This window comes from Bombina bombina, chromosome 6 (assembly GCF_027579735.1).
Source record: "Bombina bombina isolate aBomBom1 chromosome 6, aBomBom1.pri, whole genome shotgun sequence".
Classification (NCBI taxonomy): Eukaryota; Metazoa; Chordata; class Amphibia; order Anura; family Bombinatoridae; genus Bombina; species Bombina bombina.
The window spans coordinates 177489861-177513727 of NC_069504.1; the positions used below are offsets into that span (position 1 = coordinate 177489861).

A 23867-nucleotide genomic window follows, 5' to 3' on the forward strand; every position below is an offset into this window, starting at 1 on the left:
ATAGTTAATAACTATTTACTAACTAGTCTACTTAGTTAAAATAAATACAAATTCACCTGTGAAATAAAAATAAAACCTAAGCTAACTACAATGTAACTATTAGTTATATTGTAGCTAGCTTAGAGTTTATTTTACAGGTAAGTATGTATTTAGTTTTAAATAGGAATTATTTAGTTATTAATAGTAAGTTTTATTTAGAATTATTTTAATTATGTTAAAGTTAGGGGGGGTTAGGGATACGTTAGGGTTAGACTTAGGGTTAAGTTAGGGGTTAATATATTTATTTAGTGTTAGTGATGCGGGAGGCCAGAGGTTTAGGGGTTAATAACTTTAGTATAGTGGCGGTGGTGACATTGGGAACGGCAGATTAGGGGTTAATAAGTGTAGGTAGGTGGCGGCAACGCTGGGGGCAGTAGATTAGGTGTTAATAAGTTTAGGTAGGTGGTAGCGACGTTGGGGGCGGCAGATTAGGGGTTAATAACATTATGTAGGTGGCGGTGATGTTAGCGGCGGCAGATTAGGGGTGTTTAGACTCGGGGTTTATGTTAGGGTGTTAGGTTTAAACGTACATTTTTTTTTCCCCCCATAAACATCAATTAGGCTGCGTTACGGAGCTTTTCATTCCGCGATTGCAGGTGTTAGGCTTTTTTTTACCCGGCTCTCCCCATTGATGTCTATGGGGAAATCGCGCACGAGCACATCAAAACATCGCTTGTATTTGGGTGAAGCATGGAGCTCAACGCAACCATATCACCCGCACAAGCCGTTTTTTTGCAAACCTGTAATAGCAGCACTATGAAAGGTGAGCTGTGAAAATAACGTACAAGTATTTAGCGAGCCAGCTATAACGCAAAACACGTAAACTGGCTGAACATTTTTTATTATAGAAAACTGCACTTTATACTCCCAATGGCTGGGGCACTCACCACCTCCTAGACCCAGACAGTTAACAGAGGGAACGCTCTCCTCAGGTTCAAGTCTCAGCCGAAATGGAGGAAATGAACATAGACCACACCTAGTCACATGGAGTGCAAGACAGTACTTCCCCTGTTATTACAAGTACAGCAAGTAATAGGAGCTGTGCAACACTTTCAAAAACAAAAGTGAAACTTTTGAAACAAAAGTGAAACACAGAGTCTATCAGCCCAAAGCAGCATGTAAATAATTAATACACTGATTAATCAACCCAACTGTTCAATAAACCCCCTTCAGAGGATATTAACCCTGGATCCTATTAAGGTATAAAGGAGCCACACTGTGACCCTGTTATAGTGTTTTATGTGTAAAATTTTAAACAATCATACCTCCAGGATCCATGCTGTGGAACAGAACACAGCCTCTCAAGTGTGACAGTCTTATAGCAGCACTCCTGACATGGACTTGAGTGAGAGAAAGCAGGCAGTGAAACTCGTCAACACTGATTGCTTAGGAGCTGTTAGCAGTAGTCTGGATAGTTTCGCAGAAAAACTTTCCCTGCATCTCCAGACTGTAACTTTCATCAATACTCTCACTGAGAGGTTGACATGACTACTTAAAACTCCAGTCCTATCTTCAAATCTTCTGACACTTCTCTGCCACCTCCTAGAATGACTGGGGTAATGAGGAAGTGGGAGGGATATTTAAGCCTTTGGCTGGGGTGTCTTTGCCTCCTCCTGGTGGTCAGGTGTTGTATTTCCCAACAGTAAGGAATGAAGCCGTGGACTCTCCCTATCTTAGGAAGGAAAATTGGGTGGGTGGGACCACAAGATACTTAAAGGGATATGAAACTCAATTTTTTATTTCTAAATTATTCCTATTATAATTTTATCTTCGTTCTCTTTGTATCTTTATTTGAAAAAGCAGGAATGTAAGCATAGGAGCCGGCCCATTTTTGGTTAAGACACTGGGTAGCACTTGCTGATTGGTGGGTACAAGCTGTACCCAGGTGCTGAACCAAAGATGGGCCGACTTCTATGCTTACATTCTTGCTTTTTCAAATAATGATACCAAGAGAATGAAGAAAATTTGATAATAAATTAGAAAGTTGCTGAAAATAACATGCTCTATCTGAATCATGAAAGAAACAAATTGGGTTTTATATCCCTTTAAGGGGAGACAAATACCTAGTACCAACTTGTCTTGCATTGAAAACTTTCAGCTCCTTTCCAGTTTAACCAGGTCTCCCTTTCTACACATGGAATTTTTCAGCTGCATTGGCATTTAAGAAATTGCTTGGATAAAGTATCTAATGATGTTTATTAACTTCCTTGGTCCTGGGGGGGGGGGGGTTAAAGGGACATGAGACCCAATTTTATTTCTTTCATGATTTAGACAGAGCATACAATTTTAAAAAAAAGTTTCAAAATGACTATTATCAAATTTAGGTAGTGTGCAAATGTCTGGAGCACATGACAGGAAAATAAATGTATAACAATTTTGCAAAACTGCCTCTATATAGTGCTGCAAATACATGAATGTTCTGAAGTTGACCTTCCTGCATTTCAACAAAGAATACCAAGAAAACAGATAAAAGGTGATAATAGAAATATATTGGGAGTTGTTTAACATCGTATGCTCTATCTGAATCATACGTGAGCTGGAGCACTGAGAGTCTCCAGAACGCGCCTATCAGCACAACAGAGCGCTGCTGCATATTGTGAGTACCCTGTATGCATATTACACTGCACTGTTTATTTGAAAACTTATATGCACATGAAGCGCCCTCTGCTTTGTTCGTCTATGATCTATCTGAATCGTGAAAGAAATAAATTGGGTTTTATATCCCTTTAATTACGGTAATTCAACATTAACTTTAAATTCTGGGCACAAACAGAACCCTTACCATCTCCAAGGTCATGCAATTGTTGAAGAACTTTCTTTGATGCATTTAGCTCACTCCCAGTTTTCCCAGAGTGCATATGATTTTCAATCTCCGGTTCAGGCACAGTGTATAATGTGGTTGTTGCTGTAAGCTTTTCTTTTGAACCAGTTTTAGAACCAGTTTGTTCCTTATTTAGTTTCTGGAGAGAAATACTTGTAGTACTGTTGTTATGGGTTATGCTTTTTGAATGACTGGATGAGTCCCAATCAGTTGGCTCTGAAAATAATTTATAAAATTAACAAAGATTGAGGTCTTAAAAAGTAAAATGCATATAAGTCTGTGCAAGTTTTACAAAACTATCAGTGGCCAACAAAAACAAAACTCTAGTAAAACTACAAAAGTACGTCATTGTTCTAAATTCTAAAATCTAAATGACATTTTTTTCTTCACTTAAAAGACAAACTCTTCCAACTATTGTAATATTAACTAATTTTAGCTTAAAGTCACAATTTGACTAGAACAATTTTAAACAACTTTCCAATTTACTTCTATTACCATATTTGCTTAATTCTCTTGTTATCCTTTGCTGAAGGAACAGCATTGCACTGATGACAGCAAGATGAACACATCTAGTCAGCCAATTATGAGAGACAAATATGTGCAGGCACCAATCACCAGCTAGCTCCCATTAGTGTAGGATATGTGCATATTCTTCTTCAGCAAGGGATACCAAGGAAACAAAGCACATTTGAAGCTATAAGTGAATTTAAAGGGGTATGGAACTTAAAAACTTTCTTTTGTGGGCAGGTAGGCATCTGGAGTGCTACATGTCAGGAAATAGTGCTGCCATTGCGTGCTCTTGCAAATGACTAATACAACTGTTGCCATAAAGTGCTCTAGAAATGCGCTGGCTCCTAAGCATATGTCCCTGCTTTTTGACAGAAGATACCAAGAGACAAAGAAAGAAGTGATAATAAAAGTAAATTAGAACAATATTTAAAATTGCTTGCTCTATCTGAATCATCAAAGATACATGTTGGGTTTCATATTCTATAATACTGGCTTAAATTTAAGCTACAATGCCTTGCAAAAGTATTCACCCCCCTTGACTTTTTACCTATTTTGTTACATTACAGCCTTAAGTTCAATGTTTTATTAATCTGAATTTTATGATATGGATCAGAACACAATAGTCTAAGTTGGTGAAATGAACTGAGAAAAATATATACATAAAACTATTTTTTAGAAATAGAAAACAGAAAATTGGCATGTGTGTATGTATTCACCCCCTTTGTTATGAAGCCCATAAAAAGCTCTGGTGCAACCAATTACCTTAAGAAGTCACATAATTAGTGAAATGTCAGGGTTAGGTTATAAAAAAATATCCAAATCTTTGATGATCCCCAGGAGCACCATCAAATCTATCATAACCAAATGGAAAGAACATGGCAAAACAGCAAACCTGCCAAGACTCACGGACCAGGCAAGGAGGGCATTAATCAGAGAGGCAGCACAGAGAGCTAGGATAACCCTGGAGGAGCTACAGATTTCCACAGCAGAGACTAGAGTATCTGTACATAGGACGACAATAAGCCGTACGCTCCATAGAGTTGGGCTTTATGGCAGAGTAGCCAGATGAAAGCTATTACTTTCAGCAAAAAACAAAATGGCACGTTTTGAGTTTGCGAAAAGGCATGTGGGAGACTCCCAAAATGTATGGAGGAAGGTGCTCTGGTCTGATGAGACTAAAATTTAACTTTTCGGCAATCAAAGAAAACGCTATGTCTGGCACAAACTCAACACATTAAATCACCCAAAGAACACCATCCCCACAGTGAAACATGGTGGTGGCAGCATCATTCTGTGGGGATGTTTTTCAGCACCCGGGACTGGGAAACTGGTCAGAGTTGAGGGAAAGATGAATGGTGCTAAATACAGGGATATTCTTGAGCAAAACCTGTACCACTCTGTGCGTGATTTGAGGCTAGGATGGAGGTTCATCTTCCAGCAGGACAATGACCCCAAACACACTGCTAAAGCAACACTTGAGTGGTTTAAGGGGAAACATGTAAATGTGTTGGAATGGCCTAGTCAAAGCCCAGACCTCAATCCAATAGAAAATCTGTGGTCAGACTTAAAGATTGCTGTTCACAAGCGCAAACCATCCAACTTGAAGGAGCTGGAGCAGTTTTGCAAGGGGAATGGGCAACAATCCCAGTGGTAAGATATGGCAAGCTCATAGAGACTTATCCAAAGCGACTTGGAGGTGTGATTGCCGCAAAGGGTGGTTCTACAATGTACTGACTTTAGGGGGGTGAATAGTTATGCACATTGACTTTTTCTGTTATTTTGTCCTATTTATTGTATGGTTCACAATAAAAAAAAAAAAAAATATCTTCAAAGTTGTGGGCATGTTCTGTAAATTAAATGATGCAAATCCTCAAACAATCCATGTTAATTCCAGGTTGTGAGGCAACAAAACACGAAAAATGCCAAGGGGGGGGGGGGGGGGGGAAATACTTTTGCAAAGAATTGTATATGGTCAATAAAATGCGGCAAGTTGTATGCCCATTAAATGGGTCCTGGGGAGAACACTATAATGTAACACTAATGTAATTACCTATACTAAGCATTTCGAAAGTATTTGTCAACACGGAATAAAATGTTTTTTTTGTTGTCATCTACAAAAAACAGAATTTATGTTTACCTGATAAATTACTTTCTCCAACGGTGTGTCCGGTCCACGGCGTCATCCTTACTTGTGGGATATTCTCTTCCCCAACAGGAAATGGCAAAGAGCCCAGCAAAGCTGGTCACATGATCCCTCCTAGGCTCCGCCTTCCCCAGTCATTCGACCGACGTAAAGGAGGAATATTTGCATAGGAGAAATCATATGATACCGTGGTGACTGTAGTTAAAGAAAATAAATTATCAGACCTGATTAAAAAACCAGGGCGGGCCGTGGACCGGACACACCGTTGGAGAAAGTAATTTATCAGGTAAACATAAATTCTGTTTTCTCCAACATAGGTGTGTCCGGTCCACGGCGTCATCCTTACTTGTGGGAACCAATACCAAAGCTTTAGGACACGGATGAAGGGAGGGAGCAAATCAGGTCACCTAGATGGAAGGCACCACGGCTTGCAAAACCTTTCTCCCAAAAATAGCCTCAGAAGAAGCAAAAGTATCAAATTTGTAAAATTTAGTAAAAGTGTGCAGTGAAGACCAAGTCGCTGCCTTACATATCTGATCAACAGAAGCCTCGTTCTTGAAGGCCCATGTGGAAGCCACAGCCCTAGTGGAATGAGCTGTGATTCTTTCAGGAGGCTGCCGTCCGGCAGTCTCGTAAGCCAATCTGATGATGCTTTTAATCCAAAAAGAGAGAGAGGTAGAAGTTGCTTTTTGACCTCTCCTTTTACCAGAATAAACAACAAACAAGGAAGATGTTTGTCTAAAATCCTTTGTAGCATCTAAATAGAATTTTAGAGCACGAACTACATCCAAATTGTGCAACAAACGTTCCTTCTTTGAAACTGGATTCGGACACAAAGAAGGCACGACTATCTCCTGGTTAATGTTTTTGTTAGAAACAACTTTCGGAAGAAAACCAGGTTTAGTACGCAAAACCACCTTATCTGCATGGAACACCAGATAAGGAGGAGAACACTGCAGAGCAGATAATTCTGAAACTCTTCTAGCAGAAGAAATTGCAACCAAAAACAAAACTTTCCAAGATAATAACTTAATATCAACGGAATGTAAGGGTTCAAACGGAACCCCCTGAAGAACTGAAAGAACTAAATTGAGACTCCAAGGAGGAGTCAAAGGTTTGTAAACAGGCTTGATTCTAACCAGAGCCTGAACAAAGGCTTGAACATCTGGCACAGCTGCCAGCTTTTTGTGAAGTAACACAGACAAGGCAGAAATCTGTCCCTTCAAAGAACTTGCAGATAATCCTTTCTCCAAACCTTCTTGAAGAAAGGATAGAATCTTAGGAATTTTTACCTTGTCCCAAGGGAATCCTTTAGATTCACACCAACAGATATATTTTTTCCATATTTTGTGGTAGATTTTTCTAGTTACAGGCTTTCTGGCCTGAACAAGAGTATCAATGACAGAATCTGAGAACCCTCGCTTTGATAAGATCAAGCGTTCAATCTCCAAGCAGTCAGTTGGAGTGAGACCAGATTCGGATGTTCGAACGGACCTTGAACAAGAAGGTCTCGTCTCAAAGGTAGCTTCCATGGTGGAGCCGATGACATATTCACCAGGTCTGCATACCAAGTCCTGCGTGGCCACGCAGGAGCTATCAAGATCACCGATGCCCTCTCCTGATTGATCCTGGCTACCAGCCTGGGGATGAGAGGAAACGGCGGGAATACATAAGCTAGTTTGAAGGTCCAAGGTGCTACTAGTGCATCTACTAGAGTCGCCTTGGGATCCCTGGATCTGGACCCGTAGCAAGGAACCTTGAAGTTCTGACGAGAGGCCATCAGATCCATGTCTGGAATGCCCCACAATTGAGTAATTTGGGCAAAGATTTCCGGATGGAGTTCCCACTCCCCCGGATGAAATGTCTGTCGACTCAGAAAATCCGCTTCCCAATTTTCCACTCCTGGGATGTGGATTGCAGACAAGTGGCAGGAGTGAGTCTCCGCCCATTGAATGATTTTGGTCACTTCTTCCATCGCCAGGGAACTCCTTGTTCCCTCCTGATGGTTGATGTACGCAACAGTCGTCATGTTGTCTGATTGAAACCGTATGAACTTGGCCTTTGCTAGCTGAGGCCAAGCCTTGAGAGCATTGAATATCGCTCTCAGTTCCAGAATATTTATCGGGAGAAGAGATTCTTCCCGAGACCAAAGACCCTGAGCTTTCAGGGGTCCCCAGACCGCGCCCCAGCCCACCAGACTGGCGTCGGTCGTGACAATGACCCACTCTGGTCTGCGGAAGCTCATCCCCTGTGACAGGTTGTCCAGGGACAGCCACCAACGGAGTGAATCTCTGGTCCTCTGATCTACTTGTATCGTCGGAGACAAGTCTGTATAGTCCCCATTCCACTGACTGAGCATGCACAGTTGTAATGGTCTTAGATGAATTCGCGCAAAAGGAACTATGTCCATTGCCGCTACCATCAAACCTATTACTTCCATGCACTGCGCTATGGAAGGAAGAGGAACAGAATGAAGTATTTGACAAGAGTTTAGAAGTTTTGATTTTCTGGCCTCTGTCAGAAAAATCCTCATTTCTAAGGAGTCTATTATTGTTCCCAAGAAGGGAACCCTTGTTGACGGAGATAGGGAACTTTTTTCTACGTTCACTTTCCACCCGTGAGATCTGAGAAAGGCCAGGACAATGTCCGTGTGAGCCTTTGCTTGTGGAAGGGACGACGCTTGAATCAGTATGTCGTCCAAGTAAGGTACTACTGCAATGCCCCTTGGTCTTAGCACCGCTAGAAGGGACCCTAGTACCTTTGTGAAAATTCTTGGAGCAGTGGCTAATCCGAAAGGAAGAGCCACAAACTGGTAATGCTTGTCCAGAAATGCGAACCTTAGGAACCGATGATGTTCCTTGTGGATAGGAATATGTAGATACGCATCCTTTAAATCCACCGTGGTCATGAATTGACCTTCCTGGATGGAAGGAAGAATTGTTCGAATGGTTTCCATTTTGAACGATGGAACCTTGAGAAACTTGTTTAGGATCTTGAGATCTAAGATTGGTCTGAATGTTCCCTCTTTTTTGGGAACTACGAACAGATTGGAGTAGAACCCCATCCCTTGTTCTCCTAATGGAACAGGATGAATCACTCCCATTTTTAACAGGTCTTCTACACAATGTAAGAATGCCTGTTTTTTTATGTGGTCTGAAGACAATTGAGACCTGTGGAACCTCCCCCTTGGGGGAAGCCCCTTGAATTCCAGAAGATAACCTTGGGAGACTATTTCTAGCGCCCAAGGATCCAGAACATCTCTTGCCCAAGCCTGAGCGAAGAGAGAGAGTCTGCCCCCCACCAGATCCGGTCCCGGATCGGGGGCCAACATCTCATGCTGTCTTGGTAGCAGTGGCAGGTTTCTTGGCCTGCTTACCTTTGTTCCAGCCTTGCATTGGCCTCCAGGCTGGCTTGGCTTGAGAAGTATTACCCTCTTGCTTAGAGGACGTAGCACTTGGGGCTGGTCCGTTTCTGCGAAAGGGACGAAAATTAGGTTTATTTTTGGCCTTGAAAGACCTATCCTGAGGAAGGGCGTGGCCCTTGCCCCCAGTGATATCAGAAATAATCTCTTTCAAGTCAGGGCCAAACAGCGTTTTCCCCTTGAAAGGAATGTTAAGCAATTTGTTCTTGGAAGACGCATCCGCTGACCAAGATTTTAGCCAAAGCGCTCTGCGCGCCACAATAGCAAACCCAGAATTTTTCGCCGCTAATCTAGCCAATTGCAAAGTGGCGTCTAGGGTGAAAGAGTTAGCCAATTTGAGAGCATGAATTCTGTCCAAAATCTCCTCATAAGAAGAATCTTTATTGAGCGCCTTTTCTAGTTCATCGAACCAGAAACACGCTGCTGTAGTGACAGGAACAATGCATGAAATTGGTTGTAGAAGGTAACCTTGCTGAACAAACATCTTTTTAAGCAAACCCTCTAATTTTTTATCCATAGGATCTTTGAAAGCACAACTATCTTCTATGGGTATAGTGGTGCGTTTGTTTAGAGTAGAAACCGCCCCCTCGACCTTGGGGACTGTCTGCCATAAGTCCTTTCCGGGGTCGACCATAGGAAACAATTTCTTAAATATAGGGGGAGGGACGAAAGGTATGCCGGGCCTTTCCCATTCTTTATTTACAATGTCCGCCACCCGCTTGGGTATAGGAAAAGCTTCGGGGGGCCCCGGGACCTCTAGGAACTTGTCCATTTTACATAATTTCTCTGGAATGACCAAATTCTCACAATCATCCAGAGTAGATAACACCTCCTTAAGCAGGGCGCGGAGATGTTCCAATTTAAATTTAAATGTAATCACATCAGGTTCAGCTTGTTGAGAAATTTTCCCTGAATCTGAAATTTCTCCCTCAGACAAAACCTCCCTGGCCCCCTCAGACTGGTGTAGGGGCACTTCAGAACCAATATCATCAGCGTCCTCATGCTCTTCAGTATTTTCTAAAACAGAGCAGTCGCGCTTTCGCTGATAAGTGGGCATTTTGGCTAAAATGTTTTTGATAGAATTATCCATTACAGCCGTTAATTGTTGCATAGTAAGGAGTATTGGCGCACTAGATGTACTAGGGGCCTCCTGTGTGGGCAAGACTGGTGTAGACGAAGGAGGGGATGATGCAGTACCATGCTTACTCCCCTCACTTGAGGAATCATCTTGGGCATCATTTTCTCTAAATTTTGTGTCACATAAATCACATCTATTTAAATGAGAAGGAACCTTGGCTTCCCCACATACAGAACACAGTCTATCTGGTAGTTCAGACATGTTAAACAGGCATAAACTTGATAACAAAGTGCAAAAAACGTTTTAAAATAAAACCGTTACTGTCACTTTAAATTTTAAACTGAACACACTTTATTACTGCAAATGTGAAAAAGTATGAAGGAATTGTTCAAAATTCACCAAAATTTCACCACAGTGTCTTAAAGCCTTAAAAGTATTGCACACCAAATTTGAAAGCTTTAACCCTTAAAATAACGGAACCGGAGCCGTTTTTATATATAACCCCTTTACAGTCCCTGGTATCTGCTTTGCTGAGACCCAACCAAGCCCAAAGGGGAATACGATACCAAATGACGCCTTCAGAAAGTCTTTTCTATGTATCAGAGCTCCTCACACATGCATCTGCATGTCATGCTTCCCAAAAACAAGTGCGAAGCGCGAAAATGAGGCTCTGCCTATGATTAGGGAAAGCCCCTAGAGAATAAGGTGTCCAATACAGTGCCTGCCGGTTATTTTACATAATTCCCAAGAATAAAATAATTCCTCAAAGCTATGAAGTATAAAATATGCTTATATATCAATCGTTTTAGCCCAGAAAATGTCTACAGTCTTAAAAGCCCTTGTGAAGCCCTTTTTTTCTTTATGTAATAAAAATGGCTTACCGGATCCCATAGGGAAAATGACAGCTTCCAGCATTACATCGTCTTGTTAGAAATGTGTCATACCTCAAGCAGCAAAAGTCTGCTCACTGTTTCCCCCAACTGAAGTTAATTCCTCTCAACAGTCCTGTGTGGAAACAGCCATCGATTTTAGTAACGGTTGCTAAAATCATTTTCCTCTTACAAACAGAAATCTTCATCTCCTTTCTGTTTCAGAGTAAATAGTACATACCAGCACTATTTTAAAATAACAAACTCTTGATTGAATAATAAAAACTACAGTTAAACACCAAAAAACTCTAAGCCATCTCCGTGGAGATGTTGCCTGTACAACGGCAAAGAGAATGACTGGGGAAGGCGGAGCCTAGGAGGGATCATGTGACCAGCTTTGCTGGGCTCTTTGCCATTTCCTGTTGGGGAAGAGAATATCCCACAAGTAAGGATGACGCCGTGGACCGGACACACCTATGTTGGAGAAATTTTACTTTATACCCATAGTACCTTCAATATCATCAGCATCATCAAGTCCTAGGTCGGCCATAACATCTAAAAGAAAAAAAGAGTAATCAATATGTAATGGCAATACATGTGCGTTAGCAATTAGTCAATTCCTTTGCAAGGGCTTGTATTACCTATACTGCAATTACCTCCTTTTGCCACAGGCAAAACTACTTTGCCTTCTGGAAACAACTTTAGCGGCTGAAAAAGAAAATTGTCACGAATGATCATTACACATTTTATTATTTTTTAATTGCCAATTATGTGTGTTTACAAGTATATAAATACCTGTTTTATTTCCAAAGAAGTACTTTTCTCAGAAGAATCTGAAAGAAATTAAGTATTTTTAAATACATTTATTTTAAAGTAAGTAACATATGGCAACCATGCAACCTATCATGTTTCCTCTTCATAGATGATCCATAGGATCAATTTAAAAAGAAACAATGGGGGGGGGGGGGGGATCATGCAGTTGAGTGTGCATTGCTTTTTTTTTTTTTGCTTTTTTTTCAAAATAGCTTTATTTGGTTCCAAAAAGAGCTTACAAGTTGTACTTTAAATGTACGCAACATATAAAGATAACATAACAATGTCAAACAGTGTCAAACATTTTCAGGAATGAGGAAAAGAGAGGCAACAGGAGATTCATAGTTGAAGTCACAGACTCTGGCTTCTGATGAACAGTTTCTAAGTGTCTCTCTCCGATGTTATAGGCCTCGCAAGGGCCTCCATCCGAGTCTTATTAGAACGGTAACAGGGATGAGGTCTATGAACAGATCAAGCCCGTCTAAACAATATACAGCGTATTGACAAGAGCACTGGACTCAAAGGTTAATATAAAAGATAGAAAACAGATAAGGATAATTGTCAAGACAGTAATACGTGAGGACACGTGTGTTTTAAGGGTTGAGGGTGTTATTCACTAAGTGTGGTTTTAATCCTGCTCTCTATCGTCTGATGCTATGCCCTTTCCCAGTCTCCATCAACCCCCCTTTATTAGCTTTACGATTGCTCCCATAAGTTTTGGATGGGTTGTGGTGTATATATATATTTGGGTGTAAGGTCAGGTGGCTAGCCCCCTGCCGTGTGGCTCATGTATCACATCTGGAGTCTGTCGCCAGTCTGTGCAATTCTGCTTCTGTATTGTGTCCATTCGAGTGTCATGTATTCTTGCAGCTCTATAGTCCCATTTTTTATGTGATGATACCTTTCCAACTGCAATAGGTTATCTACCTGTTCCCTCCATTCCCCCATCCCTGGGATATCTCGTGACTTCCATTTGCGGGGGATCAAAAGTTTCGCGCTGTTTAGCATGATTAGCATTAAGGCCCTGAGAGCTCCATTCTACACCTTGGGGAGGTCAAGGTATAACATTGTTTTTGGGTCGTTTTTAATTGTCTTTCCCACTACTCTTGTGATGTGTGTCAGTATCTCCACCCAGTATGAGTCTAGCTTGGGGCAGCTCCACCAAATGTGCGTCAGCGTGCCCTCTCCTCCGCAACCTCTACAACATTTCCCGTTAGCTGTTTTATATATTTTTTGCAATCTACTAGGTGTGAGGTACCAGCGGGACAGGTACTTATAGCTAGATTCCTGAATTCTAGTGGAGATTGATGCTTTTTATATGGTTTCAAATGCCCTCCACCAGTCCTGTACTGAGATATCCGAGCCCAGTTCCCTCTCCCACATTTTTGTGTATGTTGGTAGTGCTTGTTTGTCCGGTTGCAGAAGTATCTTGTATAATATTGAAATAGCATGTCTGATAGGCGTTTGTTGTATGCATAATGTTTCGAAATACTGTCAAAGGTCCCGTCAGGAGCTCCCTAGGTTTGTGCGTTCCTATAAAGTGTTTCAAATGGGCATAAGCGAACCGAGTGTGTATTGCTTTTATGTCTGTCATTAGTTTAGTTATGGTTGTTATTTTATTAAAAAAATGCCCATACAAGAAAGCTAGCATCTTGCATTGGCATATTATGATTTTTAAATTGTCGAAGTAAAGTATAGTAAAACATATGTAATTAAAAAGAATTAAATGCTGAAGATGAACTAAATACTACTCATAGAATTGATTATGGTATATATTTTGCAAAGTACTTTCTTTTTACATACCTACAACTTGTATGAAACCTATCAACAGCTAGCTATTACAAGCACGTTAGGCCAGGGTTCTTAAAACCACGGTTGGGACCCATTACTGTTTACTAGGTCGCAACCTGTGTGTGTGTGTGTGGTGCGTGTTGTATGAGAGTGTGTGTATGGTATAGTGTATGAGGGTGTGTGTGTGTCTGTGTTGTATGAAAGTGCATCTGTGTCTCTGTACTGTATGAGAGTGTGTGTGTGTTGTATGAAAGTGTGTTGTGTGTGTTGTAGGAGTGTGTTTGGTGTGTGTGTTGTATGAGTGTGTGTGGGGTGTGTGTTATATGAGTGTGTGTGGGGTGTGTGTTATATGAGTGTGTGTGGGGTGTGTGTGTGTTGTATGAGAGTGTGTGTTATTACCCTTTACAAGAGAAATCAAAGTATGCACACATTTGAATCACTTTGCAAAAAATTGCAGCTATCTTTCTGTATATTGGTTTGGAAATTTTCAGACAAAACATAAAAATAGGGTCAGGAAGGTATGTGGTATAATGGCACCGGGCCTTGGGGAAAAAGTTGGAAAAACCATGGTCTAAGACAATTACTGGAAGTATCTTGATTAAATCTCTACATTGCATCTATGAACAACTAAAATGTTCTATTTTGAAAAAGAAAAAAATGTATTGTGCATATTATGTATCTAAAAGACAGTAAGAAAATGAGCAAGATACTGTAAAATATAAAAACCACCAATTACCGTAATTTGAATTAAAAAAAAATTACAATTAGAAAGCTCTAAAACTGTAAGTATATAGGGATCTCTTCTGTAAGAATAATATCTGCAATTGAAACAAAAAGAATGAAAGTAGCAACAGCACGTAGGGTTTATAAGGTAATACACACATGTGCAGCCTCTCAAACAGTCATTCTACATATGTTCCGCTGTATATAGCAATTATATATGTATATTCATACATATACAAAAAAACAGTAAAGCAAGGGTTAATAAAAAAAACACTTCAGTAATAAATGCTAGCTACAATGCATGCTAGGAGAGTCCGCTATAATTAATTAGTTTCCTTTTTTTCCCTTTCAGCATGAGATTTCCTTTGTAAAAAAATGTCTGCAGGTCAATTTGAAATACAATGCAATTTTCAATTAGGCAGTTACACTAAAGCAGCAGCTAATTTGCAATGTGTTGATTTAATTACAGAATAAAGTGTTGCACCATATTTGTTCTCTTCAAACACTTCACTTTGGCTGCACTATGTTAACGTAAACTTAAAGGGACACTAACCCCAACATTTTTCTTTCATTATTCAGATAGAGAATACAATTTTAAACAACATTCCTGTTTACTTCTATTATCTAATTTGCTTCCTTTTTTAGATATCCATTGTTGAAGTATCAGTGAAATAACAATGCACATGGGTGAGCCAATCACATGAGGCATCTATGTGCAGCCACCAATCAGCAGCTACTGAGCCTATCTAGGTATGCTTTTCAGCAAAGAATATCTAGAGAATGAAACAAATTAGAAAGAAAAAGATTTGGTTTCATGTCCCTTTAAACAAAGTACAGCGTTGTTTGAAGAGAACAGCCTGATGTGGAGCAGCGCTGCAAAGCAAAAATCGCTAACCGTTCTTGCATGAGCTCCGTTCTTTCAGCAGACATGCTGCATTTTCTGCGATGACACTTTCGATCACAGCATGTTCTGCATTGGGGGTTCTCTGTCTGCATTTCCAAAAGGGACCAGACATATTATTATTATTATCATTGTTTATTTATAAGCGCCAACATATAACACAGTGTTGTAACAAGTATATAACATATGCAGTGACACTAAACTTAGTCGCATATCACTTAAAGGGCCACTAAACCCAAAATCTTTCTTTCATGATTCAGATAGAGAATAGAAATTTAAACAACATTACAATTTACCTCTATTATTTATTTTGCTAAATTTTTTAGATATCCTTAGTTGAAGAAAAAGCAATGCACATGGTGAGCCAATCACACAAGGCTTCTTATGTGCAGCAACCAATCAGCAGCTCCAGAGCATATCTAGATATGCTTTTCAGCAAAGAATATCAAGAGAATAAAACAAATTAGATAATATAAGTAAATTAGAAAGATGTTTAAAATTGCATTCTCTTTCTAAATCATGAAAGAAAAAGTGTGGGTGTCATGTCCCTTTAACTAAAAAATTTTTTACCCTATCGAAACATTTCAAAAACACTACCTAGCAGGTCTCTGCTGGCAATCAAAAGAACAAGTCATCAATATTCCTTGTGATAGATAGCCATATTTCAGCATTAACATTTACAGTATCTCTGTTTTATATTTGACATTATAAAATTAAAAAACTATAAAACAACAGTACCAACAGATTCCACAACGCTTTAAACACAGGCGGAATACAAGGAAACATTTAGAGGGATCAGACGGGTAGAGGGCCCTGCCAATAGTCACACTGTTGTAGTGAGCTCTAAAGAAGGTGATCTACAAACAGCATGGCTCTTAGGCTTACATACTAAGAGGGTTCAAGGGGATAGCAATGGAGGAGAGGAAACGGTATAAACAAAGGTTAGTGTAGGTTGTATGCATCCCTGAGCAACAGAGTCTTTAGGGAGTGCTTGAAGTTTTCAAAACTAGGGAAGAGTCTTGTGGAGCAAGGCAGAGAGTTCCACAAGATGGGAGCCAGTCTGGAGAAGTCCTGTAAGTGGGAGTGTGAGGAGGTAACAAGAGAGGAGGAGAGTAGGAGCTCATGAGCAGAGCGAAGGGGACAGGAGGGAGAGTATCTGGAGACAAGGTCTGAGATATAGGGGGAAACAGTGCAGTTGAGGGCTTTGTATGACAGAGTGAGAATTTTGTGTTTAATCCTGGAGGCAAGAGGAAGCCAGTGAAGGAATTGCAGCAGATAAAGAGCGACGTGTTAGGAAGATGAGCCTGGCAGAAGCATTCATTATGGATTGTAAAGGAGCTAGGCGGCAGCTGGGGGGACCTGAGAGGACAGGGTTGCAGTAATCGAGGCGGGAATGGATGAGAGAATGGATTCAAATCTTAGTTGTGTCTTGTGTAAGGAAACGTCTCATTTCAGAGATGTTTTTAAGGTGGAAGTGGCAGGATTTAGCCAAGGACTGAATGTGAGGAGTGAAAGAAAGATCTGAGTGAAGTGTGATCCTAAGATATCAGGCATGCAGGGTAGGGGTAATGATGGAGTTGTCGACAGTTATAGAGGGATTGGGGGTGGAGATTTTGGAAGGGGGAAAATAAGGAGCTCAGTTTTGGAGAGATTTAGCTTGAGGTAGTGAGAGGACATCTAGGAAGAGATGTGAGAAAGACAGTTAGTGACACGGGTTAGCAAGGAAGGAGATAGGTCTGAAGAGAAGTAGATTTGGGTGTCGCCGGCATACAAATGATACTGGAACCCGTGGGACTTTATTAGGGAACCTAATGATGACGTGTAGATTGAGAAGAGAAGGGGACCGAGGACAGAGCCTTGCGGTACCCCAACAGAAAGTTGTGACGGGGCAGAGGAGGCCCCAGAGAAGGCTACACTAAAGGTAAGGTTTGACAGGTAGGAAGAGAACCACGAGAGGGCTGTGTCGTCACAAATGCCGAAGGACTGGTGGGTTTGGGGCAAAAGAGGATGGTCAACAGTATCAAATGCTGCGGACAGATCAAGGAGGATAAGCAGAGAGAAGTGGCCTCTTGATTTTGCTGTAAGTAGGTTGTTGGTAACCTTAACGATTGCTGTCTCTGTGGAGTGATGGGGACGAAATCCAGATTGCTGTGGGTCGAGGAGGAAGTTTAATGTAAGGAAATGGGATAGGCGTGCATATACTAGTTTTTCGAGAAGCTTTGAGGCAAGAGGGAGTAGGGAAATAGGGTGGTAGTTGCATAGGGAGGTTGGATCAAGGGAAAGTTTTTTAAGGATAGGTGTGACCAGTGCATGTTTCAGAGATGAGGGAAATATACCGGTGCTGAGTGAGAGGTTGAAAATGTGTGACAGTATAGTACAGTATTGCCCTTTTTATAGATTTGTCATCACTTTCCTTTAAATAAAAATATTTAAATAAATACTATTTACTGTTTAATATGGGGATATACATTTTCAACCCTTGACCAAACAAAGTGTGAAAATTACCCACCTTCATTTGAGACCTCTGAAATACACTGCATGTGAGATGGAACAGCAGATAAAGGCGAAGGACTAGCAGATTGTTTTCTTGGGCTTTCAGAAGCAGACTACATTAATGAATACAAGAAAAATAGGTAAACCACAGTTCTGAAAATGATCTTCCTTTTTTTAAATTAAACTTATAATGGTAAATTTATAAACCTTGCAAAAGGACGGAATAAGGCAGTGTCTGCAAGCAATGTTTATTGTACATCTTCTTTTTAAATTGATATACATTGTGTTTTGTATCACCACTAGGTAAAGTTTCTGCAAATAACCAAAGGAAAAAGGTTGCACTCCATGAAAAGGGTTGTTTTTGCTTGAAAAATAAAAGGAAGCCACAGTGTGGGCATCTATTTCCTTCTTAATACAGGGAGAGTCCACAGCTGCATTTCATTATTTGTGGGAATACAGAACCTGGCCACCAAGAGGAGGCAAAGACAACCCAGCCAAATGCTTAAATACCTCCCCCACTTCCCTCATCCCCCAGTCATTCTTTGCCTTTCGTCACAAGGGGTTGGCAGAGAAGTGTTAGAAGATTTCAGAGTAGTTTCTTAGGAAGGGTATCTGCCCTTCGAGATGGGACTGGAGTTTTAAGTAGTCGTGTCAGCCTCTCAGTGAGAGCATTGATGAAAGTTAGAGTCTGGAGATGCAGGGAGAGTCTCTCTGCGAAACCATCCAGACTCATATTAACAGCTCTTTAAGCAATCAGCGTTGACGAGTTTCGCTGCCTGCTTTCTTCACTTAAGTCCATGTCAGAAGCGCTGCTACAATCTGTCAAACTTGAAGGACCGTGTTACTGTTCCACGGCATAGATTGTTTCATTTTCCCTCTGATTCAGATTTTGATACCTGTGTATATTGTGAGGAGGCAAGGGTAGCCCAGCCCTCTCAATTATGTTCCGTATGCCGCTATAGGGTGTTCTCATCAACCAATGTTGAGATGTTAGAGACTACTGAGCCGTCCGCCTCTGAGGATTCTTAGTCCCATGAGGTGTGTTCCCTAGAAAATCTTCTGTTCCTACACATGCAGTTTCCCCAAGTACCGCTGCTCCTTTGCCTGAAGGGGGCTTTTTTCCACCAAAGGTTACTACGGGGTTGTGCATGGCCATCTCTACGGCCTTAGCGATTTTGCCTCTTCCTGCTACGTTCAAGCGAAGGGTTAATTCATGCACTCCTGCCCAGGGACCGTCGTGTAAAATGACGATTGTATCCGATCAATCACCAGAAGATGCGGTTCCCTCTGAGGCTTCAGAGGTAGAACCTCCAGGGTCGGAGTCTGCTGACTTTATTCCTCCGACTGAGGAGGATTTAGCATTTAGATTTAGAATGGCACGCCTGCGTTTACGCCTGAGAGAGGTTTTGGCGATGTTAGAGGTTCCCAGTACTGATCCGTCAGTTGAATCTTAGTCCTCTAAATCAGATAGCGATCTTGTCTAGAGGAGTGGAGAGGGATGGATATATATATATATAAATTTATTTAGAATCCCAGTTTCGAGCTCTATGGGGGGGTTTGTGTCGTATGACAGGCTGGACCTGTTTTTGTTTGCACACTCCTTTGGCTTTCTCTTTTGTGCGCTTGCCTATTTCTCTTGCTATTCCGTTTCGGATAGTTTTTGTTTTAGAGCTCTGGGTTGTTGTAGAAACGCTTCTTAGTAGGACGTTTCGTCACATGTTTTTTTTTTTGGTACTATCGATTTTGATGGTCACGATTTGATGCTTCCCCCGATAACTTTAAGACAAAATTTAAGCCTCTGAGCTTATATTTCTTTATTTTGAGTATTCTTAGTTTTTTTTTAGCATTGCTGGAAATTTAGAATTTCCCTTGAGTGGTCTGGCAGATATGTTGTATCCTACATGACAGACAGGACCTGTTTTGTGTACTAGTTAAGTCTGCTCTTTCTTTCTACACAAGAGAAGGAGTTATTCTAGCTTCCGGTCCAGGCAGAGCAAGTCCATCTATCCTAGATGACAGGCAGGACCTGTTTTAAGGTACTATCTTGGATGGGCGCTGGTTGTTGGATCATATTGGATCCAGGGGTCCTAGAGGCCGGAGCTAGGCTTCACATCCTGTTTTTCTGGGCAAGTTTTTACTCTCTTGATTTTGTCTTTCGGCAGAGAGAGGAAAGTTTTTTGTGGAGTCATTGTCCCAGTACCTATCGCACAGTGGGAATATTTTCATTCCACTGTTGGTGCATCGGCCAATAGGGGAAGGACCTCCCGTTCTATTAGGTTTTATGATTCTAAAGCAGAGCTTATTAGAACTCCTTTTTGAGGGAGATTAATAGGTTCTCTCTACCTTTGTTCAGGAAGAAGGATATCTTTACTGTTCATCCTTTTGAGCAAATCCGGTTCTTAGGGACCATATCTTCCAGTAAGCCTCGTTCTGATCCTTGTTTTTTTGGGGGGGATCTGGGGTATAATGTGGCAGTATCCTGCTTCCAGATTTTACAGTAGCTCCCGGGTCTTGGCGGTTCTGGTTTTCACCATTGTCTACTAGTAGACTTTTAGGGATTTTCTCTTGTCTTTTTCGATCCTCAGAGTTGGATCTAGACTTGAGTTTCTGGTGTAGACACCAGGCTGGTCCCATGGTTGCTGATTTGGTTCTACAGACAGGAAGTTTTTCCATTGATCCTTCAAAGTTAGAGTTTACTTCATCAGGTTATGCCCTCCAGTTCCCCTTCTGGCCTTAGTTGGCGCTGTGGTGGAGGGTGAGGTATTCAGCCGAGGCCGAGACTTCTGCATGGAGCTGTTTTTTTAATCTATTTTAGCAGATTTACATGGAATACCAGTTGGGGTAGTCAAGTGTTCTGTCCAGATCTCCCTGTCCTGAGGGATTTTTCTCTCTCTCTCTCTCCCGGGGCGATTTTGACTTTGTCACTTCCCTGTTAGTGGGTGGGGAGAGTGTGTCCTATGGGGGTCGGTGGATCAGGAGTTTCCTTCCGATTATTCCTAAAGTTTCTCAGTCAAGAATTTTGCTCAGAGAATTTGGTTTCTGGGTTCGTACCAGTTAGGACCTCTCAGTGGGTAGATCTTTTTCTGAGACAGAGAGTTCCTCCTACATAGACGAGAGGGTCTCGAGTTCGATGGTGGGCGGAGGCCGACTACAGATCATTGTCGACGATCCACTCTATGATCATGCCCTTCAGGAACGGATGTTCTCCACAATCATTCCTTTAATCTGTCTTTCCAAAGGATTTCAAATATTTGTATCTGAATGGGGATGCCGATCGAGATTCTCAGGGCGTCCGTACCTATCCCTTTTTTTCCCCCCTTAAGGGGTCGTGGGCAGGGATCTTTATACAAAGCTAATAGATGCTTAACGGTGCTTGGACGGTCTATTTTAACCTTCTTCCTTTCGGCCATGTCACTCTTTGTCGAGGATGGCCCAATCCTAGCAGAAGCAGGCGTCAGTGAGACTAATTGCTCCATTTATGCCCGCAAGTTCGTTTTTGCGGTTTAGGGGCTTCGTCACCATGGGAGTTAACTTGTTGCATGGATCTGCTGGGTCAAGACCCCTTTGCGTCATGGGATCTTATTCCTCTGGGGCGTTTTTTGCAAGAGGTTGCTTGGTCTTAGCCGAGAAAGGGTTTTCTTTCTGAAAGGTTTCGGTCCTTTCCTTCAGCGCGTAGCTGGTCCCTTGTCAACTATCATAGGTGTGGAGGTCCACCCTTTGTCGGGAAGAGCTAGATCATCTTGGCTCTCTATCTATTTTCCAGTTTTTTTTTCTCTTATTTTCCTCCAGGATAATTTGGGGAAGGGCCTTCCTAGCTAGCTACTTGTTCAAGCAATCTTTTTGAGGCAGCTAACTGTAATAGCCTGATGGTTAACTTAGCTGCCTAGCTAGCGGAAGGTTACAGATTGAACCCAGCTGCAGTTCCTTGCTCCTTGAATGTGGGCTCGCAAGCAGTTGTTAAGCTACCCTGTTAATTCTCCTGCTCCAGAGGTTCATTGAACTTCCAGGAGTTTAGTTCTTTTTGCTAGGGCGCTGACTGCGGTCAGGCCGTTGAGTTCAAATCTACGGCTCCTTCTTGGAGTTTAGACTTTATTTTTAGAGAGTTTGCATTGGTTACTTTTGTACCTTTGCAGGAGGTGGTCTTTGAAGTTTTTCTTTAATGATCTATTCCGCCGGTAGATTGTTTTTCTATGTGCCATAATCTCTGTATTGCAATCTTGCAATACATACTCCTTAAATGGGTATCCTTTATAACAGGGCGGTGTTACGAGATTTATTAGGTTTTTTCTCCCTAAGACTGTTATTTTTATATGTCTTATTCCTTTTCTAAAGGGAAAGGGTCTTTTCCCTTTCGGGAATTTTGCGTTGATGTTTCTTTCAGACTACATTAGATTAGACGGTTTGTTTTCTGTTCTATATTCGTATCTGGGAAGGTTTTGGAGGTTAAGTTGACTTCCTTATTATTAGTGAAGGGGTGTTTTTCGCTTGACCGAGGAGTCAGCAGGACACTAGCCTCCTCAGAGGTTTATCGCTGAGTTCGAGAGCAGTGATGTCTTCTTGGGTCTCTGGCATGAGATCTCTATGGTTCTGATTGTTGGGCGGCAGCTTGGTCCTCCTAGCATTCTTTTTACTTTTCCTTTTTGCTTCTGTTGAAGCAGCCTTCGGGAGAATGGATTTGTAGCAGGCTGTGGTGCCCTCAGATTTGAGCCGCCTTTTCTGTTTTCCCTCTCGTTAGCATTTAGTGTCCTCTGTAGCTTGGGTATAATTTCCCACAAGTAATGAATGCAGCTGTGGACTCTCCCTGTATTAAGAAGGAAAACATAAATTATGCTTACCAGATAATTTCCTTTCCTTCTATACAGGGAGAGTCCACAGCTCCCGCCCGTGTTCTCCAATGGGCGTCCCTAAATTTAATTGGTTTCTTCTGGCACCTTTTTCATCCTGATATTTCTCCTACTGTTCCTTGTTCCCTTGGCAGAATGACTGGGGGATGAGGGAAGTGGGGGAGGTATTTAAGCCTTTGGCTGGGGTGTCTTTGCCTCCACCTGGTGGTCAGGTTCTGTATTCCCACAAGTAATGAATGCAGCTGTGGACTCTCACTGTACAGAAGGAAAGGAAATTATCTGGTAAGCATAATTTATGTTTTTCTTGTAGCTTGGTCTGTACAATTAGCCTGCGTTGGTAATATTGTGTGGCTCTAAAAATGTACAGGGACTAGAAATTACCTTGGATAACTGTAAAGAATCTTGGATAAAAACATGACATAAAAAGTAAATAAAATCATTTAAAAGGGGTCATGAAACCAGATTTTTTTCTTTTGTGATTCAGATAGAGCATGCAATTTTAAACCATTTTCTAATTTACTTCTATTATCAAATTTTATTCGTTCCCTGGGTATCTTTTGATGAAAAGCAGGGACGTAAGCTAAGGAGCTTGCATGTTTCTGAATCACTATATGGCAGAAGTTTTGCAAGAATTATATCCATTATTTCCTGACATTTAGTGCTCTGAACACCTACCTAGATATCTCTTCAACATAGAATACCATAAGAATGAAGAAAATTTAATAATACAAGTTTTATACTCAATCACAAAAAACAAAATTTATGCTTACCTGATAAATGTATTTCTCTTGTGGTGTATCCAGTCCACGGATCATCCATTACTTGTGGGATATTCTCCTTCCCAACAGGAAGCTGCAAGAGGATCACCCACAGCAGAGCTGTCTATATAGCTCCTCCCCTAACTGCCACCTACCAGTCATTCGACCGAAGACAAGCAAGAGAAAGGAGAAACTATAGGGTGCAGTGGTGACTGTAGTTTAAAAATAAAAAACACCTGCCTTAAAATGACAGGGCGGGCCGTGGACTGGATACACCACAAGAGAAATAAATTTATCAGGTAAGCATAAATTTTGTTTTCTCTTGTAAGGTGTATCCAGTCCACGGATCATCCATTACTTGTGGGATACCAATACCAAAGCTATAGGACACGGATGAAAGGAGGGACAAGACAGGCGCTTAAACGGAAGGCACCACTGCCTGTAAGACCTTTCTCCCAAAAATAGCCTCCGAAGAAGCAAAAGTATCAAATTTATAGATTTTAGAAAATGTATGAAGCGAAGACCAAGTCGCCGCCTTACAAATTTGTTCAACAGAAGCCTCATTCTTAAAAGCCCATGTGGAAGCTACCGCTCAAGTAGAATGAGCTGTAATTCTTTCAGGAGGCTGCTGGCCAGCAGTCTCATAAGCTAAGCGGATTATAC

At 41.3% G+C, this 23867-nt stretch overlaps 1 protein-coding gene across 1 annotated transcript in view; it reads right to left on the bottom strand.

Annotated features, from left to right (window-relative positions):
• The window catches only part of LOC128664358 (ankyrin repeat domain-containing protein 26-like), a 418274-nt gene that overhangs the window by 232670 nt on the left and 161737 nt on the right, over positions 1–23867 (bottom strand). The window contains exons 13-17 of the mRNA XM_053719196.1: positions 17619–17715; positions 11677–11714; positions 11538–11589; positions 11392–11436; positions 2822–3076 (exon numbers count right to left, since the gene is read on the bottom strand). Of these exons, the coding sequence (XP_053575171.1) occupies positions 2822–3076; positions 11392–11436; positions 11538–11589; positions 11677–11714; positions 17619–17715 (487 nt within the window). The remainder of the gene's footprint in view (positions 1–2821; positions 3077–11391; positions 11437–11537; positions 11590–11676; positions 11715–17618; positions 17716–23867) is intronic.